Source organism: Pollicipes pollicipes, unplaced genomic scaffold, assembly GCF_011947565.3.
Source record: "Pollicipes pollicipes isolate AB1234 unplaced genomic scaffold, Ppol_2.1 Scaffold_7231;HRSCAF=8579_pilon_pilon_pilon, whole genome shotgun sequence".
NCBI lineage: Eukaryota > Metazoa > Arthropoda > Thecostraca > Pollicipedomorpha > Pollicipedidae > Pollicipes > Pollicipes pollicipes.
In genome coordinates, this window is record NW_023597034.1 from 20,567,213 (window position 1) to 20,581,849 (window position 14,637).

At 51.6% G+C, this 14,637-nt stretch overlaps 1 protein-coding gene across 2 annotated transcripts; it reads right to left on the bottom strand.

The window, feature by feature from the left end:
* Positions 1–1,241: 1,241 nt before the first annotated feature.
* On the bottom strand, positions 1,242–14,124 carry LOC119109286 (uncharacterized). 2 transcript variants are annotated; one of them, XM_037232881.1, is made up of 5 exons: positions 13,990–14,124; positions 10,612–10,997; positions 6,572–7,477; positions 2,545–6,232; positions 1,242–2,216 (listed from the first exon to the last, which is right to left on the bottom strand). In XM_037232881.1, exons 3-5 carry the CDS (start codon positions 7,199–7,201, stop codon positions 2,026–2,028), a joined length of 4,509 nt encoding a protein of 1,502 aa, XP_037088776.1. In that variant the 5' UTR covers positions 7,202–7,477; positions 10,612–10,997; positions 13,990–14,124; the 3' UTR covers positions 1,242–2,025. The 2 variants fall into 2 exon arrangements, with proteins under 2 accessions (XP_037088776.1, XP_037088777.1); XM_037232882.1 differs by lacking the exon at positions 10,612–10,997.
* Between the last annotated feature and the right edge of the window lie 513 nt (positions 14,125–14,637).

Below are 14,637 nucleotides of genomic sequence, written 5' to 3' on the forward strand. Positions count from 1 at the left end.
ATGTTAATTGACCGCACTCCAATGCATGAAGCTGAAACCAAGTTGGGCAACTAAGAATTATCTCATCTCATTTGGTACCTCCTGTAGCACTTCATTTCGTTGGGAATAACGGAGCAGTGATGCATTTAAGATCGTACATGCATTTACCAAGAGATCATATTGCACAAACATCTGCCAAGAGCTGAAAGGTGATACCATTGCTATTCATTATGCATATCAGCGATCAGTTCACGACCATATCACGCAAGACTACATAGTAATGCGTGGTATCTTGGTAATACCTACGTATGTATAAATGTAATATGCATCCCAACTGCTGCCGAGGCCTGGCACGTAATGGCCGGTTGGCTGCTGCCTATCACCTTCACTAACACTCGCCCGGGTGGCCGGTAGGATGCTCATCGCACGGGTGGGTGTGGGGCAATTTGACCTCCTGAGATGTCAGGAACTAAGGGAGCTGGTGACACCAAATTCGCAACGTGTATTAACCTGTACGTGAACTCATTTAGGTCAAAGTTGGAGATTCCTAGTCTATGACACTCGGGTCAAATAAGACCAAGCAAGGTCAAATTTCAGGTTCGTCTCCAAAGAGCCCCTAGAACCTAGATCACTACTCTTAGCAAAAGGTCATATGCTCATCTTAAGTCAGTGACCTTTTTGACCTTTTGAAGGTCATGGCGACCAAAACACACAAGACTGTTGAGTTTTGTATTTCGATAAATGACAAAGGCTATGCTAGACAGTATGCTCCTAAAAAAATGTTGACCTTGGTCAGTATGGGTCAGTGACATATTCTGACCTTTAAGAAGTCTATGAAAGTTGTATAACGTGGCTCCTGTTATCAATCAATTCGAAATGAGCACCAGGAACTACCCATACAGCAAGTAAGTAATAAAACATGTTGGTTTTGACCTTTTGGTCTGATCTTTATACCTGACCTTAGATCAATGTACTTTGTTCATTTAATTGTTGCGTTGCCTAAGAAAGCATCTCAGAGATGCATGGCTAGGTCTAACACCCCGTTGTTGGATCAGTTTGAACGATTCCCTAGAAAGTGCCTTCGCTGAAACCATGGCCTGACTTTGGCCTACCATAGGTCAGCGACCTTGCAAGGCACATCTAAATTTTTGACACCAGACAATTTGCTATTTAAATTGTCTACAGTCATGCAAAATTTAGCGTGACTACGCCGCGCTGTTCGGAAATCACTCCGGAAAACATTCGGGGGGGGGGGGGGCAATTTGACCACCGCCCGAGCGCGTGTTAACTTCTTTTAATGTATGTGAACATCCCTGCCTGGGTCCAAGACGCTATATTCATTTTAGTGCCTTGGACGTACCGTTCGAAAAGACGGAACCAGAACTCGATGGGAAGTTAGTTGCCTGTCAAGCTTGGAAACGGAAAAAGGGAACATAACATAAAGGAGCAGATGATTCAGTGTGTGTCAAAGATCTGAGCAAAAAGCAGCTATCTTACTACGGCGTAGTTAACGAACATTATTTAAAGCAGCCAATAGCACGAGTCTACATGTATTGTATGACAGAATATCATGGGATAACAATGCGCACGGATGTTAACTAATAAAAGGACTGACCACAGTGAGTACAAATAGACTGTTCGCAAGCCGCACCGACACTCGCAAAACATGTCCCGCATATCGATCGCACGTTCCCACAAAGCAAGCATAGCCTAACGCCAGCGGGATGATGGGAGTAAATGTTTCAACCCAAAGACACCCAAACGACTAAAAAGCAATCGTCTTGGAAATGGGTCATCTTGGGCCGTAAAGCCATGGAAGCCATACTGGAAGCATCGCTTTCACGTTCACACCTCAACAGCGCACGCACTAAATCCACACTAACTTTGCAGAATTATTACGCTGTAAAGAGAATACTGTCGGAATCACCAAAGATGTTGAATGGCTGCGAAAGGCAGTCTGCTTTTTAAACATATATACTAAAAAATATAATATTTTTTGCAGGCCCGACCCCCTTAGCACGTCGGAGGCGTTGTGGTTGGCATGCCTCACAGACGGCTTTCCTGCTGAACATGCGTGGGTTTTGGTGGACCGCTGGAGGTAGATGTAGTGGCAGTCGGGGCTCCCGTGGAGATGGATGTTTCGTCCTCGCCAGCGCAACACTTGCCCGCCAGCAGCGTGCGCCACAGCTCTCGTCCGCTTCGTTCTCCGGCCACCATCAGCAGGAATATGGCGAACCCTGCCGGGCGCATCAAAGTTAGGCACTGGATAATGGACTGGGCAGCTGTTAGCACGCTGTTCAGTGATGTCAAGATATCCCAACACCGTTTGGGCCTTTAAAATGCTGGACGTGGGGAAAAAACGATCCACAAAACATGCGATGACGAAATGTCTGCGTCGGATGCCAGAAAAAAAATTAAAAAGGTTTGCGCTGAGCGGTGATTTGACCCATTAACACTAAAACTCCAGACAACAAATCTATCAAAAGTGTGTCCAATGTACTCCCCGACCGGTATATATTCCAGCCATCGCATGGAAGGAAATGCCTTGGCTGTCCAATGTCTCACCTTGTAACATGTTGCAGACACAGAAGAGGATCGCAAAGACGAATCGAGCCTCCCTGATCGCCAAAAATCCGAACACCCAGGGCAGGCCGAGCAGGACGAAGATGACGAAGGCCACCCGCAGACGGGTGAGTGCCTGCCGCCGCTCCGACTGGTTGGTTCGCAGACCCTTCTGGCGGCCGCAGCTCAGCGCGTGCACCACCATGCCGAACACAGCCGTGTTAAACACCATTACCGCCAGCACAGGTGTAGCGAATGCGTAGTAGAAACTGTCGTAGTCCATCCAGCAGATGTCCGCGTGGCCGTCGTAGCTTTCGTGGCGCACGGCAAGCACGCAAATCACCGGCACCAGGGCACCGCCCCAGGCAAACAGGCTCGCCTTGCGCATGAAACCAGGGATGTAGGTGCCAAGCACGCGCACGAAACGCAAGTACTGGAACACAGCCTCGACGGCCATCCAGCCGAAGGCCGCCAAGAGGAAGTAGTGCAGCAGCGCTGACAGACAGCTGCAGGCGACGTGGTATCCGGGGGCGGCCAGCCCGCCCAGAAAGCTGAGGTACACGCCGGTCAGCGCCACGCTCAGGTGCATCACGATCTGATTGCCGCGCAGGCGACGCCACTTCTTGAACAGGACAAACGTGAGCATGGTGAGTACCAGACCGAGAAGCGAGAGCGCGCAGCCGACATAGGTGATGACGTCCAGCAGGCGGTGGTGCGCTTCGCTCAGGTAGATGTCGGGCTCGTAGTTGAAGACGCGCGCGAAGTTGGTCAGGTGGTTGCACGTGCAGACGTCACTGCCGTTACGTACCTCCTTCAGCCAGCAGCCGCGCGTAGACCATTCAGACGAGTGGAAGTCCCAGAAGGCACAGGTTGGAGTGGGCGCCGAAGCTCCCGGGCGACTGCGGAACGCGGCTAGCACCGTCCTGCGAGGACCCTCCTCGGCAGATGCGCTGGGAATCAGCGCACTGACCACCTGACTGGTGACGTGCTGGCCGGGCGACTGCAGCAGGCGCCCGTCACGGAACGTGAGGAAGACGGCGTCGGCCGGTGGCCTGTTGTCCACCAGCACCAGTGCCGCCTCCTTGCCGAAGATCGCGGACAGGGGGTCCGCATCCGTCACTGGTCGCACGGTTGAGACGTTGATGTGCGGCGACAACGAGGTGACGCCTCTAAAGGCACCAGTCCGCGCCGCCACGTTCTTGCCCGTCACAACGGGGGCATTCACCCTGGATGATGTGACGAGAATGCGCTCTAGCGCACGCACGCTCCGTGGTCCCGCGTTCAGTGACGAGGTGGCCGCCTCCAGCACCGCGGAGTCCGCGTCCATGATTTGGTCGACAGCCATGACGGCGCTTCTCTGCAGGTTCAGCGCGGCGGCGGCCGTGCTCGGCGGCCGTCGTTCCAACACCCGCCGCACGTTGTTAAGAGTTGTCGCCACTGAGGCGATGTCCTGTGCGACCAGCAGTGCTGGCGAGCTCGTCAGTCTCTCCAGCTCGCCGGCCGTATGCACCACATTGCTGGCCGTTACTGGCGTGTGCGCCAGCTTGTGCAGGCTGACCGAGGTGTTGGAGACGACGGCGCACGCGGATCCGCCCAGCTCCACAGGGCCCCACTCGACGCCCGTTATCGGGCCGCCCACGCAGCGACGAATCGCCGGTCGGCCGCCGCCATCCAAGCACAGCTCGAGCGAGGTGGCTGCTGCGTCGCCGGTGCAGGTCCGCGGCCAGGTCAGCCGTACGGGCTGCTCGGTGCGCTGCCGAGGACAGCAGCGAGCCGGCTTCAGGGACACCAGCTCTGACGCGAACCAGTTCCGGATCAACATGGGGTCATCAACCTCTATCCTTTCACCGTTCCCAGACTCAATCTCGTCGGGCACCAGAGGTTCATCGACAGGCCGAAATGAGGTCTGTCGACGACGGCGACTAGGTACTGAGGTGTCCAAGACAGCCAGGTAATGTTCGATGACACCTTTGTCGGCTGAGTGCGTCATCCACAGAGGTCGCAGCCGCATTGAGGTGAAGCCAAAACCGGGTGTGATGTTCAGCGGCCAGCTGAAACACGAGCACATTCCCTGGCAAAACGTGGAGTCACAATCTCTCCGTGACTGCAAGCCGGTCCTATTCTCCGCCGGCGAGGGTCGCAAGCCCACTAAAAATTCGCGATCATATAAAGCGTAGAACCGCTGGCGGCTTCTGTGGGTCAGTAATAGAGCGTTGGACGATATGTAACCGTGAGGCTCCACGGCATACGCACCACATGTCAGGTAGCCAAAATCGACTAGGGGCTGGATCCTTATGAATGTTCTGGACGGATCTTCGCTGGTCACTACCCGCATCTCAGTTACACGATATCCGAAATCGGAGCCCTGGCTGGTAGAAACAAAGCAATTGAAGAATGCTCTTGCCTGTTTCCTGCTGCCCTGGACCTGATCGGGGAAAGTTAAAAGGCTGTCAGCATTCGTGACGTTGAGGAAAATTGCTGAGCCTTCTACAGCATTGTTGAACTCTCCATAAAAGAGATGTAGCATCGGCGTGTCAAAACGGACTACGCTCTCACAAACAGCACCATCTGCAGCAAACTCTTCAACGCTGACAAGGCTGTACTGGCCTTTGCGAGAGTCCATGACTGCGCGGTCATGGTGCCGAAGCATGGAGAGCGATGGTGACAGGGCGGGGTACGTCAGCGGCGTGCCGTCAGCCCATCGTAGCTCGCCGTCACGTCGTAGCAGGTTCACCGCCATTTTCAGCCGTCTTGATCCGTACAGAGACCTACTCAAGAGCTCCACTGTGTCTCGATACACTTGCGACGTTACACTGGCAAGGGAAAAGTTTCTCTGCGCGCAGATGTCGGCCGCTGATGCCCAGAGGACAGGAGGAGAGTCGGAAACAGCGATGGATATGATGCGGTCTAAGGCCGGTGCCAGCAAGGCGCCCGACACGCGCTCACCGAGAGAGGTGTTGCGGGACCACAGGCCGTTGGCCGCGTCAGAGGAGCGATACAGCGCCGGTCTCACCACGCAGAGCACGACGTGCAGCTCATCGCAGCGGACACTGCGTATAACTAGGCTCGGCGTTAGAATGACACAGTCGAGATTCCCATCCAAGTCCAGGCTTACCCTGCTGTCGTCAACTGAGCCTGCTAAAAGAGAGTGCACCGGCCAGAGCGGTCCTTGTTGCCATAGCCTGCGCGCTGACAGCCAAACTGGTCGGTCACCGATGACCGCATGCAGTTGATCAGGCCGCTCCCGGAGCAGCTGAGGCGGGTCCATCCCGAACGCCTTCGGATGTCGGGATCGACAAGCAGCTGCGCGATCCGTGTGGGTGACGGTCAGACGGAGCATGCAAACGGGGCCTACGACTGAAGCCAGCGTTCTCTCGACGATCACTGCGGCGTTCTGCACAAACCCCTCGGGGCACACGGCCGGCGGCGGCTCGCAGGGGGGAAGGTCGTCGTGGCACACGCCAGCCGCGCAGAAGGCGCCCCACGCTGCTCCTCCGTCCAGACTTGGGATGCAACGTCTCTCCACCCGCGCCGACCGGCCATCCGCCAGGCACGTTGGCTCTGACGGGATGAAGCCTGAGGTTGCCACGGTCTCCCACAGGTACTGCGTCGCTTCGCCCTCAGTGGTCGGAGGCCCCGGGACATTTTCGGCCTGGCACCGGAACACCATCGGAAGAGACGAAGCGTTAACCTGAGAAAAGTTCCCAACAATAAGTAATGCATCGACCGAATCCAACCCGAACACACGGCCTCTTGCTCTAACAGACCGATCATGCGGACGCAATTGTAAAATTCAGTTTCTCATTACTTTATAAGTCAAAGGCAAATATTAACTTAACATGCTTACAACACTTCATACGGTACTTCATAGTCAAATATTAGCAATAAAGGCTTTCATTATTGAGCTCCCTTACATCTGACCCGAAGTGATTCGGCAAGGACAACGCTTGGAGAGAGCGGTCTAGGAAACTTTGAATGCTGTTCAAGACGGGAATAATGTATGAGGCTCATGGCAGATATGACTACTTACATTCCGCGCATCCACCATGAGTGTCACCGTCATGTTCGGGACAATCCTTGATGTCTCACTGGATGTCTCTGACCGGCGGATGATCGATGGGTCAAAGGAGTCATACAAGCCCAAGTATTGCAGACCAGCGCCGCCGACACCAACGGCGCGACGAGCCACCCGCCTCAACTCTGTTTCAAAGTCTGATGAGGGCCGGTCAAAGGCCGGCACACGTTCAAAGACTTCTTGTCCTCCGCGTCCAGAACCCTCTTCATAATAGTAGTCGTCATAGCTGTCTTCAGCAGATAACAGTGACTGGAGCAGACTCACGACGTGATCGCGACTGCCCACCAGCAGGCGCATGTCCTTCGACGTCGTGACGAAGAGTCTGTTGCTGGTCACCGGATCCACAACTCCTTCAACGTACCGCTGACACCAGAATGCCCCAACGCCGAGGGTGTTACCTTCGACCTGAGGAATCAGCTGGCTCACCACGGTGAAGTTACCAAGCCACCAGCTCGTCTCATACTCGGACCTGCTGAGGACAAAGTGGTCCTTTACGACGCTGTCCCCGTCACCGCAGCGCACCTTCAGCCGTAGATTGGCTAACTGAGCCGGGTCGGACACCTGCAGCACCGTGTCGAATGTCATCGCCGTCGTCGGTGCTCTCGACAGGCTGAAGTCTCGGAGCCTGCTGGGCCGTCTTGTGCTGTGCGGCGTTGTCGCTAAAGACCGTCAGCATCGGCCGGTAACCAGCTGGTCTCGTCTCCGCCGCCGTCGTGTCGTCGGAGAAGCAGACAACCCTCTGCTGGGAGGAGCACTGCGCCCACTCCAGCCTGAATGATGTCTCACGCAGCGCCACCTTCCTACACAGCTGCGAAGGGTCTTCTCCGGCGGTCACCTCGATCTTATTGTAGGTTGCATATTCTGGAAGGACACCAGAACGACTTTTCAGTGAGTAAAACCGAAAGATCTGGGTCGGGGTTGCGACTGTCATTTGCCTTCTGCAAGCAATTGGAGAAGCAAATAACTGCATAAAAAGCTTATTGTGTGATAAACCCTCAAGGTCGTTGAATGTCATGGTTGGTGTAAGGGAATCATAAAATTGTCATTAGGGTGAGAGGAAGACATAACTAATCGTTTTAGGGGTAAATGCGTGCAAACACGCATGTCTGTAAATGAAATATGGGGACCACAGAGTTCTGAAAATATTCTAGATACGGCGTGTGGAGCGTTTTTAGAGGACATTATTCCGCCAGGCGTTAAATTCAATAATTACTGAAGCATTTCGTATGAGAAAGTAACACGTAGTCGATGTAAATACCAATCTAACTATATGTTGTTTAGCGTATGAATGGTCACACGGGTTGTCCCTGCATGAGTTCTGTAGAAAACTATCAAAGCACACACGTAGAAAACTTACACGTAGAAAACTTAGCTATGCATCTTTTTCAGTTTAAATCACGATTCTAGGTGCCCTGGTTGCTGAGATATGGAGTGAAATGCGTGAAAAACGGTCGGTAACGGCAAAATCTATCTTGCTGGCTCGTGCATGCATGACACGCAGCACATGCGACATGACAATTCATTTAACGTTATTTTATATTCGAATGCCTATGAACACGTGCCACTCGCCAGTGGCTGAGTGCGTTGGACGCTGCAGTGCGTCACAGCACTTTTAAACCTGTGAAAATACGAAATTCAATCTTTCCAAAGTTTGTCGGTGTGAACGTAGTCTGTGGGCACGCACACGTGAAACACATGACTGGCCATTTAATTTCTCGTCGGGGCATACCAATCCTGTGTGCCTGCGTGCTGTGAATGCGGAAGTGTGGCATAAAACCGAAAAACGACGAAATCAGTAAAGTGGATCTTCACAGCTAGTGTGCACGTGCAACATCACATCTTACACCATGTGATTGCCCGTTAAATTCCCTATCGAACCAGGACGCTCTTGGGTCGCGTGGCGCGCTGAGTGCCGCAATATCGCAAAAACGTTAAAACTCGTCGAATATAGCGAATTCATGTTTCGACACGTAAGCGCCATGCCGCGTGGCACATGTGACTAGCCATTGCCATCTTATCCTTCCTTATTCCTTATCGAATATTCCTTTTCGAAGCGTGCCACTTCCGAGTGTGTTCGTATCCTAGGTGCCGCGAATTGGCACAAAGCGTGCAAACCCTTGGAAGAAAGCAAAGTGCATCCTCGAGAGCGTGCCACATGACACGTGCGACCGTAGCATTTTGCGTGGCACGTGTTTCGTACCACTCTCGGGTCGCTCCGTGTCGCAGTTGAGGAGATATCGGTGCGTGCTAGCATAATCGGCCGGATGCAGTTAGCTACGGCAGCCAGTCACTTGATCAGACGGCCATTTAACCTTGAAGAAACCGCCGGCATCTGCTGAAACACTGAACATCGCCGTTCCGTTGCGGAGTAAAAAGCAGTCATGCAATTCATTAGTTTAAGGTCATTTGGAAGCGAATGACTGCAAAAATATGATCAATAGATGGGTGGTAAAGAGAGCGAATGAATCGGCCAACACGCTGGCTCATTTTTCAATGCTAAATTATGAACAATTCTGATGGTAGCGGCTTGCATTCGGTGCCGACTTTCAAAACTTGATCGTCTGCAACTTATATTGCAATTTTCAATGCAACATTGTGTTGCATAAACTTGCGATGCGCACTGAAAGTGTAGCTGCTCCAACTGTGAATGCTGAAAAACAAAATTCACGCGTCTGCCTGTACTGTCCGCTGAGATATAGCTCATCCGTAATCCGTAAAAGAGCCAATTCTATCTTTCCAACAGATGTGCACGTGCCGTGCACCATGTGGTACATTAAATATATACCAATCCGATGGTTCATTTTATTGTCTACTTGGTTGTGCAAATGTCATGTCGCTGCGATCCTTGGTTATCGAGATATGACTCCGGGAAACGAAGTGTGTCGCGCCTCCGATCGTCGCGAAATTGGTGCCGCCCGTGTTAAACCGATGGGGATTTTGCGTCCTTTTTTCGCTCACCACGCACTCATTTCTGCGAAATGCAGAATTTTGGCGTAACTCAGGCGCGCTCTGGCAGCAGGCCTTCCTTGTGTGAGAACTTAATTACAAAACTCCTTGCCATTTAGCTTGCAGGTGATCCCAATAAAGTGGCGGACACGCATACAAACACACGCACACACACACATACACACACACACACACACACACACACACACACACACACACACACACACACACACACACACACACACACACACACACACACACACACACACACACATACACACTGTTCCTTAAGTATCTTAGTAGATAGAAGATAGAAGATATCACGTCACGCGACCTGAATGCTAACGGTAAAAGACGCTGTATCGGATTGCTGGTCAGCTGTCACGAAGAGCACGCCGTTCATCTTAACGCGAGTAGTCTTCGCTGACGCAAAAACACTGCGCTGCCAGCTGACATTTGCCCGCAACGACCGTGGCTTAAGTGGGACGCTTCATAGCAGCGGCAACACTCGCGACGACATGTGCATGGGCCTGCCTGATTCAGCACTCCCCCGCAGACATCACGGATGGAGAGGTTGTGAGAGACGCATTGGTGTAGTCTAATGTCTGCTATGTTATCGTGTGCATGCCGAGCACTCTGTGTGTGAAGTTTTACGGCTATATGCCCATTCCTACTCGTGAGTGGAACGACGCATAGTCTGCGTAAATCACAAACGCGGAGTGATTTTCCTATGTGCGCTAGTTTCACCGAGGAATTTTCATGCTTGGCGGCACTGACATGTTTCCTAGAACGCTTCGTGCGCCCTTTCTATAATACTTTGATGCTCTGTTAGCCAGGATTTTCCGTGACAGCGGAATAGCACGAACTGGCTTAGCTTTTTTTGTAACAAAAAAGGCTTTTACTTCATCCCAAGCATGGTTGCTCATGCATGTAACCGCGCAAGCGTGACGTATCCCATCCAGACATGAGCTATACCACATAAAGGTAAATGTTTTATAGAATGTGAAGCATACACCATCTCGCCTAGGTTCCATTCAATCGATAGTTACCTTGCGAGGGGAAAACCCAGTGATAATATCCATTCCGGAGGTACTTGGCGCCAACCCAGAAGTGGCCTTCCTGATACAGTTCATTACGGTGCAAGTCTTGCAACACCGTCTCGACGGTGACCTCGGACGTGATGAGGAACATGCCGCGCCGCCGGCAGGTCTCATGCGCCTGCTGCCACGTCGCATTCTTGTGCAGGTAGTGCACTCGACTGTCACTCGCTGTGCAGACCAATCCGTCACTCTCCGTGCGACAGGAACGCTCCTGCGCCCCGCTCATTGCCAGCATCGTCAGCAGCAGGGCGGTCCGCATGACTGCTGTGGCGGTGCTGCTGCTTCAGCTCCAGCTACCCTCCGGCTCAAAATCTCGCTCCAGTTTTTGCTGCAAACTGGTACAGAGAAACCGTCTGAGCCTCCCAAGTACGGAAGCAACTTTGACAAAGATTTTAGCAAAACTCGCAAGACACGCCCAACCACGGAACATCTCCATCGACCAATTAAAAAAGAAGCATGATACATACGTCGTCTTACTTGTTCTTGAAAACGCTCTTGATGGGAAGGTGAATGTCATCATACGAACATCAAATTTCTCATGCGGATAAGATGAAAGAGTGGAAAAGCTTTACTTGAAATTTTAACAGGTCCGCCTAAAACCACAACTCCTTTCATGATGCAGCAGAAAATATGCCGTGAAACTGGGCTAAACGGAAGGTGTCATATTCCAAGTGTAGTGTACATGATTCAGTGCCAGCCCTGCACGCTACGGGGCCAAACGCTCAATTCCCAATGGCACATACACACCACACCCACAGCCCACAACCCATAATCTACACCCACACCCACACCCACACCCGCACCCACAACCAAAACCCACACATCTACACCACCACCCACACCCACCACCCACACCCACACCCACACTCACGCATTCTTCACCCACAACACCCACCCACCTACCACACCCCACACCCACGAACCACGCCCCCACCCACACCCACACACAACACCCAACACCCACCCCACACCACACCCACCCACACCCACACCCACACCCACACCCACACCCACACCCACCACCCACACCCACAACACCCCCACACCCACACCCCCACCCACACCCACACACCCCACACCTACACCCACCCCACACCCAACACAACCCACACCCACACCCACACCCACACCCACACCACACCCACACCCACACAACCACACCCACACACACCACACATACACACACACACACACACACACACACACACACACACACACACACACACACACACACACACACACACACACACACACACACACACACACACACACACACCACAAAGCCGGTTACCCACTGAGCACTGACAAAACAGAATGATTAAAGCGAGCGTCTCGGAGACACGAAAATAATAAGGGAAAACTCTTATCCGTAGTCCCATGATGCTGTGATTTTGTCACAAATTTCGATGGACTGTGGTTTTGAGATCAGTGACATCCTTAAATGTCGGTAGCAATGCGCTGTGGAGTGCGTTGGGGCCAAATTATGTTGTTTAGTTGTGAGCTTTGTAAGTGAATTTAAAAAGTTGTTATGCCACTGATCTCGAAAAAAATAAAGTCCGTCGATATCCATGATAAAGTCACGACCTTGTCGGATTAAGCATAAGAAGTGTCGAGAAATTGGCCTGCCAAATGAAATGGATAGCAGAAATGATATACAATAGCTATAAATATTGACATCAATACATTTGATGCCTGCGCATACCTTATTTACCATTGAAAGTCGAATCAAGCCGCATTACGATGCATCAATGTGCAGTATTTCAAAAATAATTTGTTTCAGAGAGCCGAATCGGATAGAACTGAGCAATTCTTGAAGACGCGGGAGATGGGTGGCTTGAATACAAAAAAAAAACTGGATGGAATTGGATTGGATCCTGAACAGTCCTTGCCTGAAATATCATACCGGTACATCGACTGACGCGGGTAGATGTCCCGAGTCAGAAACAATTATTGTATTCAAATCAATTGAAGTAGATGTGTATACACGCTTTGTGTCATAGCAAGCCGTCTCTGATATCCATTAGCTAAATGTCATGATGCATCACGTCACCAATAAATGTGACCGTAATGTTGAATTTCCGCCAACTGACGTTTTGACAAGGATTATATCATGGCCGTGTCAGATACTTGGATCATTCAGTGCAGTGATCTGTTTTTAGCGAAATCTCGCCATCATCTGTGAAAGTAGGATATTTCATCATGGCTTTAACCAGTCGACGTTCGTTTGTAACCTACGCGGATCTATACAAAAAACGACGGTAACTGACACCAGGTTTTAACGAGAGGAACTAAACGGCCGACCAAACCTGCTTACAGCCCGCTGCTCCGAGACTATGGCACCGATTGGCACGAAATATTAACCATTCGATGCCGCTTGTTCGATAACTTATCATTTCCACAACATGGTGACCTTGGTCCAGGTGAAAGATCACCAAAAATACACAAAAAAAGGAGAACTAGGTTTGCAGACAACACCAAGCTCCGAGCTTATGACACCGATCGACATGAAACCTTCACCAATCGATGTGTCATAGTCGATATGCTATCACTCCCAGAACATGATGACCTTGGGTTAGGTCAAATGTTACAAAAAAGTGATGACACCACAATTACAACAAACAGTGGAATTGGCTGCAGACAACCTCATGCTCCTAGCCTATTGCACCGATCGTCATGAAAAATTCACCAATCGATGCACCATAGTCGGTATTTCATCATTTCCAGAACTTGGGGACCTTGGGTCAGGTCAAAGGTCACTAAAACGGTGATGATTGGCGCCATGGACTGCGAGCATGGTGTTGTTTGGAACCTCATTTTACGGGTTATTTGAATTTTTGGTGACCTTTAGCCTGACCAAATGCCACCATGTTCTGGAAGGTGGCTTATTGATCAAGCGGCATCGAATGGTGAAAGTTTCATGTCAGTTGATGCACATAGGGTCGTAGCATGGGGCTGTCAACAGGTTTCGTCGGCCGTTTAAACCTTTCCTAATCTGACGGACGAAGACTGCCCCGTCCAACGTCACATGCGACTCACACTTCCCTCACATCCGGTCAACGAAATCAAATGCAAGACTTTGAATTACATCCATGAAAATATCTGGCACCCTTTCGAAGATTGCCTCCCGCACACGAAAATCTGAGTGTGCGCCTGCACCTGGTGCATACACGCTCAACGCAACGATAGCATGCCAGTGGAAAATGGACACGTAGTTAGACATTAGACTAGCGATCGTCACTCTACACACACTATCGATCGAGCATGTCGAGCACATCTCAGCGAAGGGAAGCTCCACATGCATGGGTGTCGTATCCCGCAAATACTTACGTGGATATTGCGATGTGTTCGTGGCGTCACTATGCCCTCCGTGCCATGTTCACGAATATGATGATGCCGACCTTCGCCCCGGTAACACCCATGGACACATCCCTGACCGCTGCCACCGTCTGCGCCAGCCGTCGGCGTGACCTTTGGGGCTTGTGTGAACTGCAGACAGCGCAGCGGCGGCCCTCTGGCTGAGATAAGAGTGCGGTTCGGACACTGACGGTATGCGGGGTGGGGGCCTATCCGGTCACGTCCGGTCTGGGCCGAGCTCGGGGCCACTGTGACATTTCCGACGCCGGCATTGTGCGGCAGCGTCCGCTGGCGAACGGGCCAGATGTGGCCTTCGGTACTGCAATTTATGCCAGCACACGGCGGCTCTTTTGCTGACTGCATGGCATGTGTCCAGCCATCCATTACAATGGCTCTGCAATGGCTAAAAGTGGGTAATCAGTCCCGGAAATCCCGCAGGATTCCTGACAATGACGATCAATCCCCTGACGGGGCGTAGCCGCCACTATCATAGCACCTATAACCGGCTCCCGGATGTATGGCGACAAAAATCGAAAGGCGTAAAAGCTGACGGGAATAAAGTCGAATCGGAAGAAAGTCGAAGGACAAAATGTTGAAATGAACAAAAGTTGATGGAGACAA

Coding starts and splice junctions, on each gene's coding strand:
- LOC119109286 (XM_037232882.1), bottom strand. CDS start 7,201: ATGACATTCGACACGGTGCTGCAGGTGTCCGACCCGGCTCAGTTAGCC. Junction 6,233..6,571: donor TCATGGTGGATGCGCGGAAT/GTAAGTAGTCAT, acceptor AACTTTTCTCAG/GTTAACGCTTCGTCTCTTCC. Junction 2,217..2,544: donor TGTCTGCAACATGTTACAAG/GTGAGACATTGG, acceptor TGCGCCCGGCAG/GGTTCGCCATATTCCTGCTG.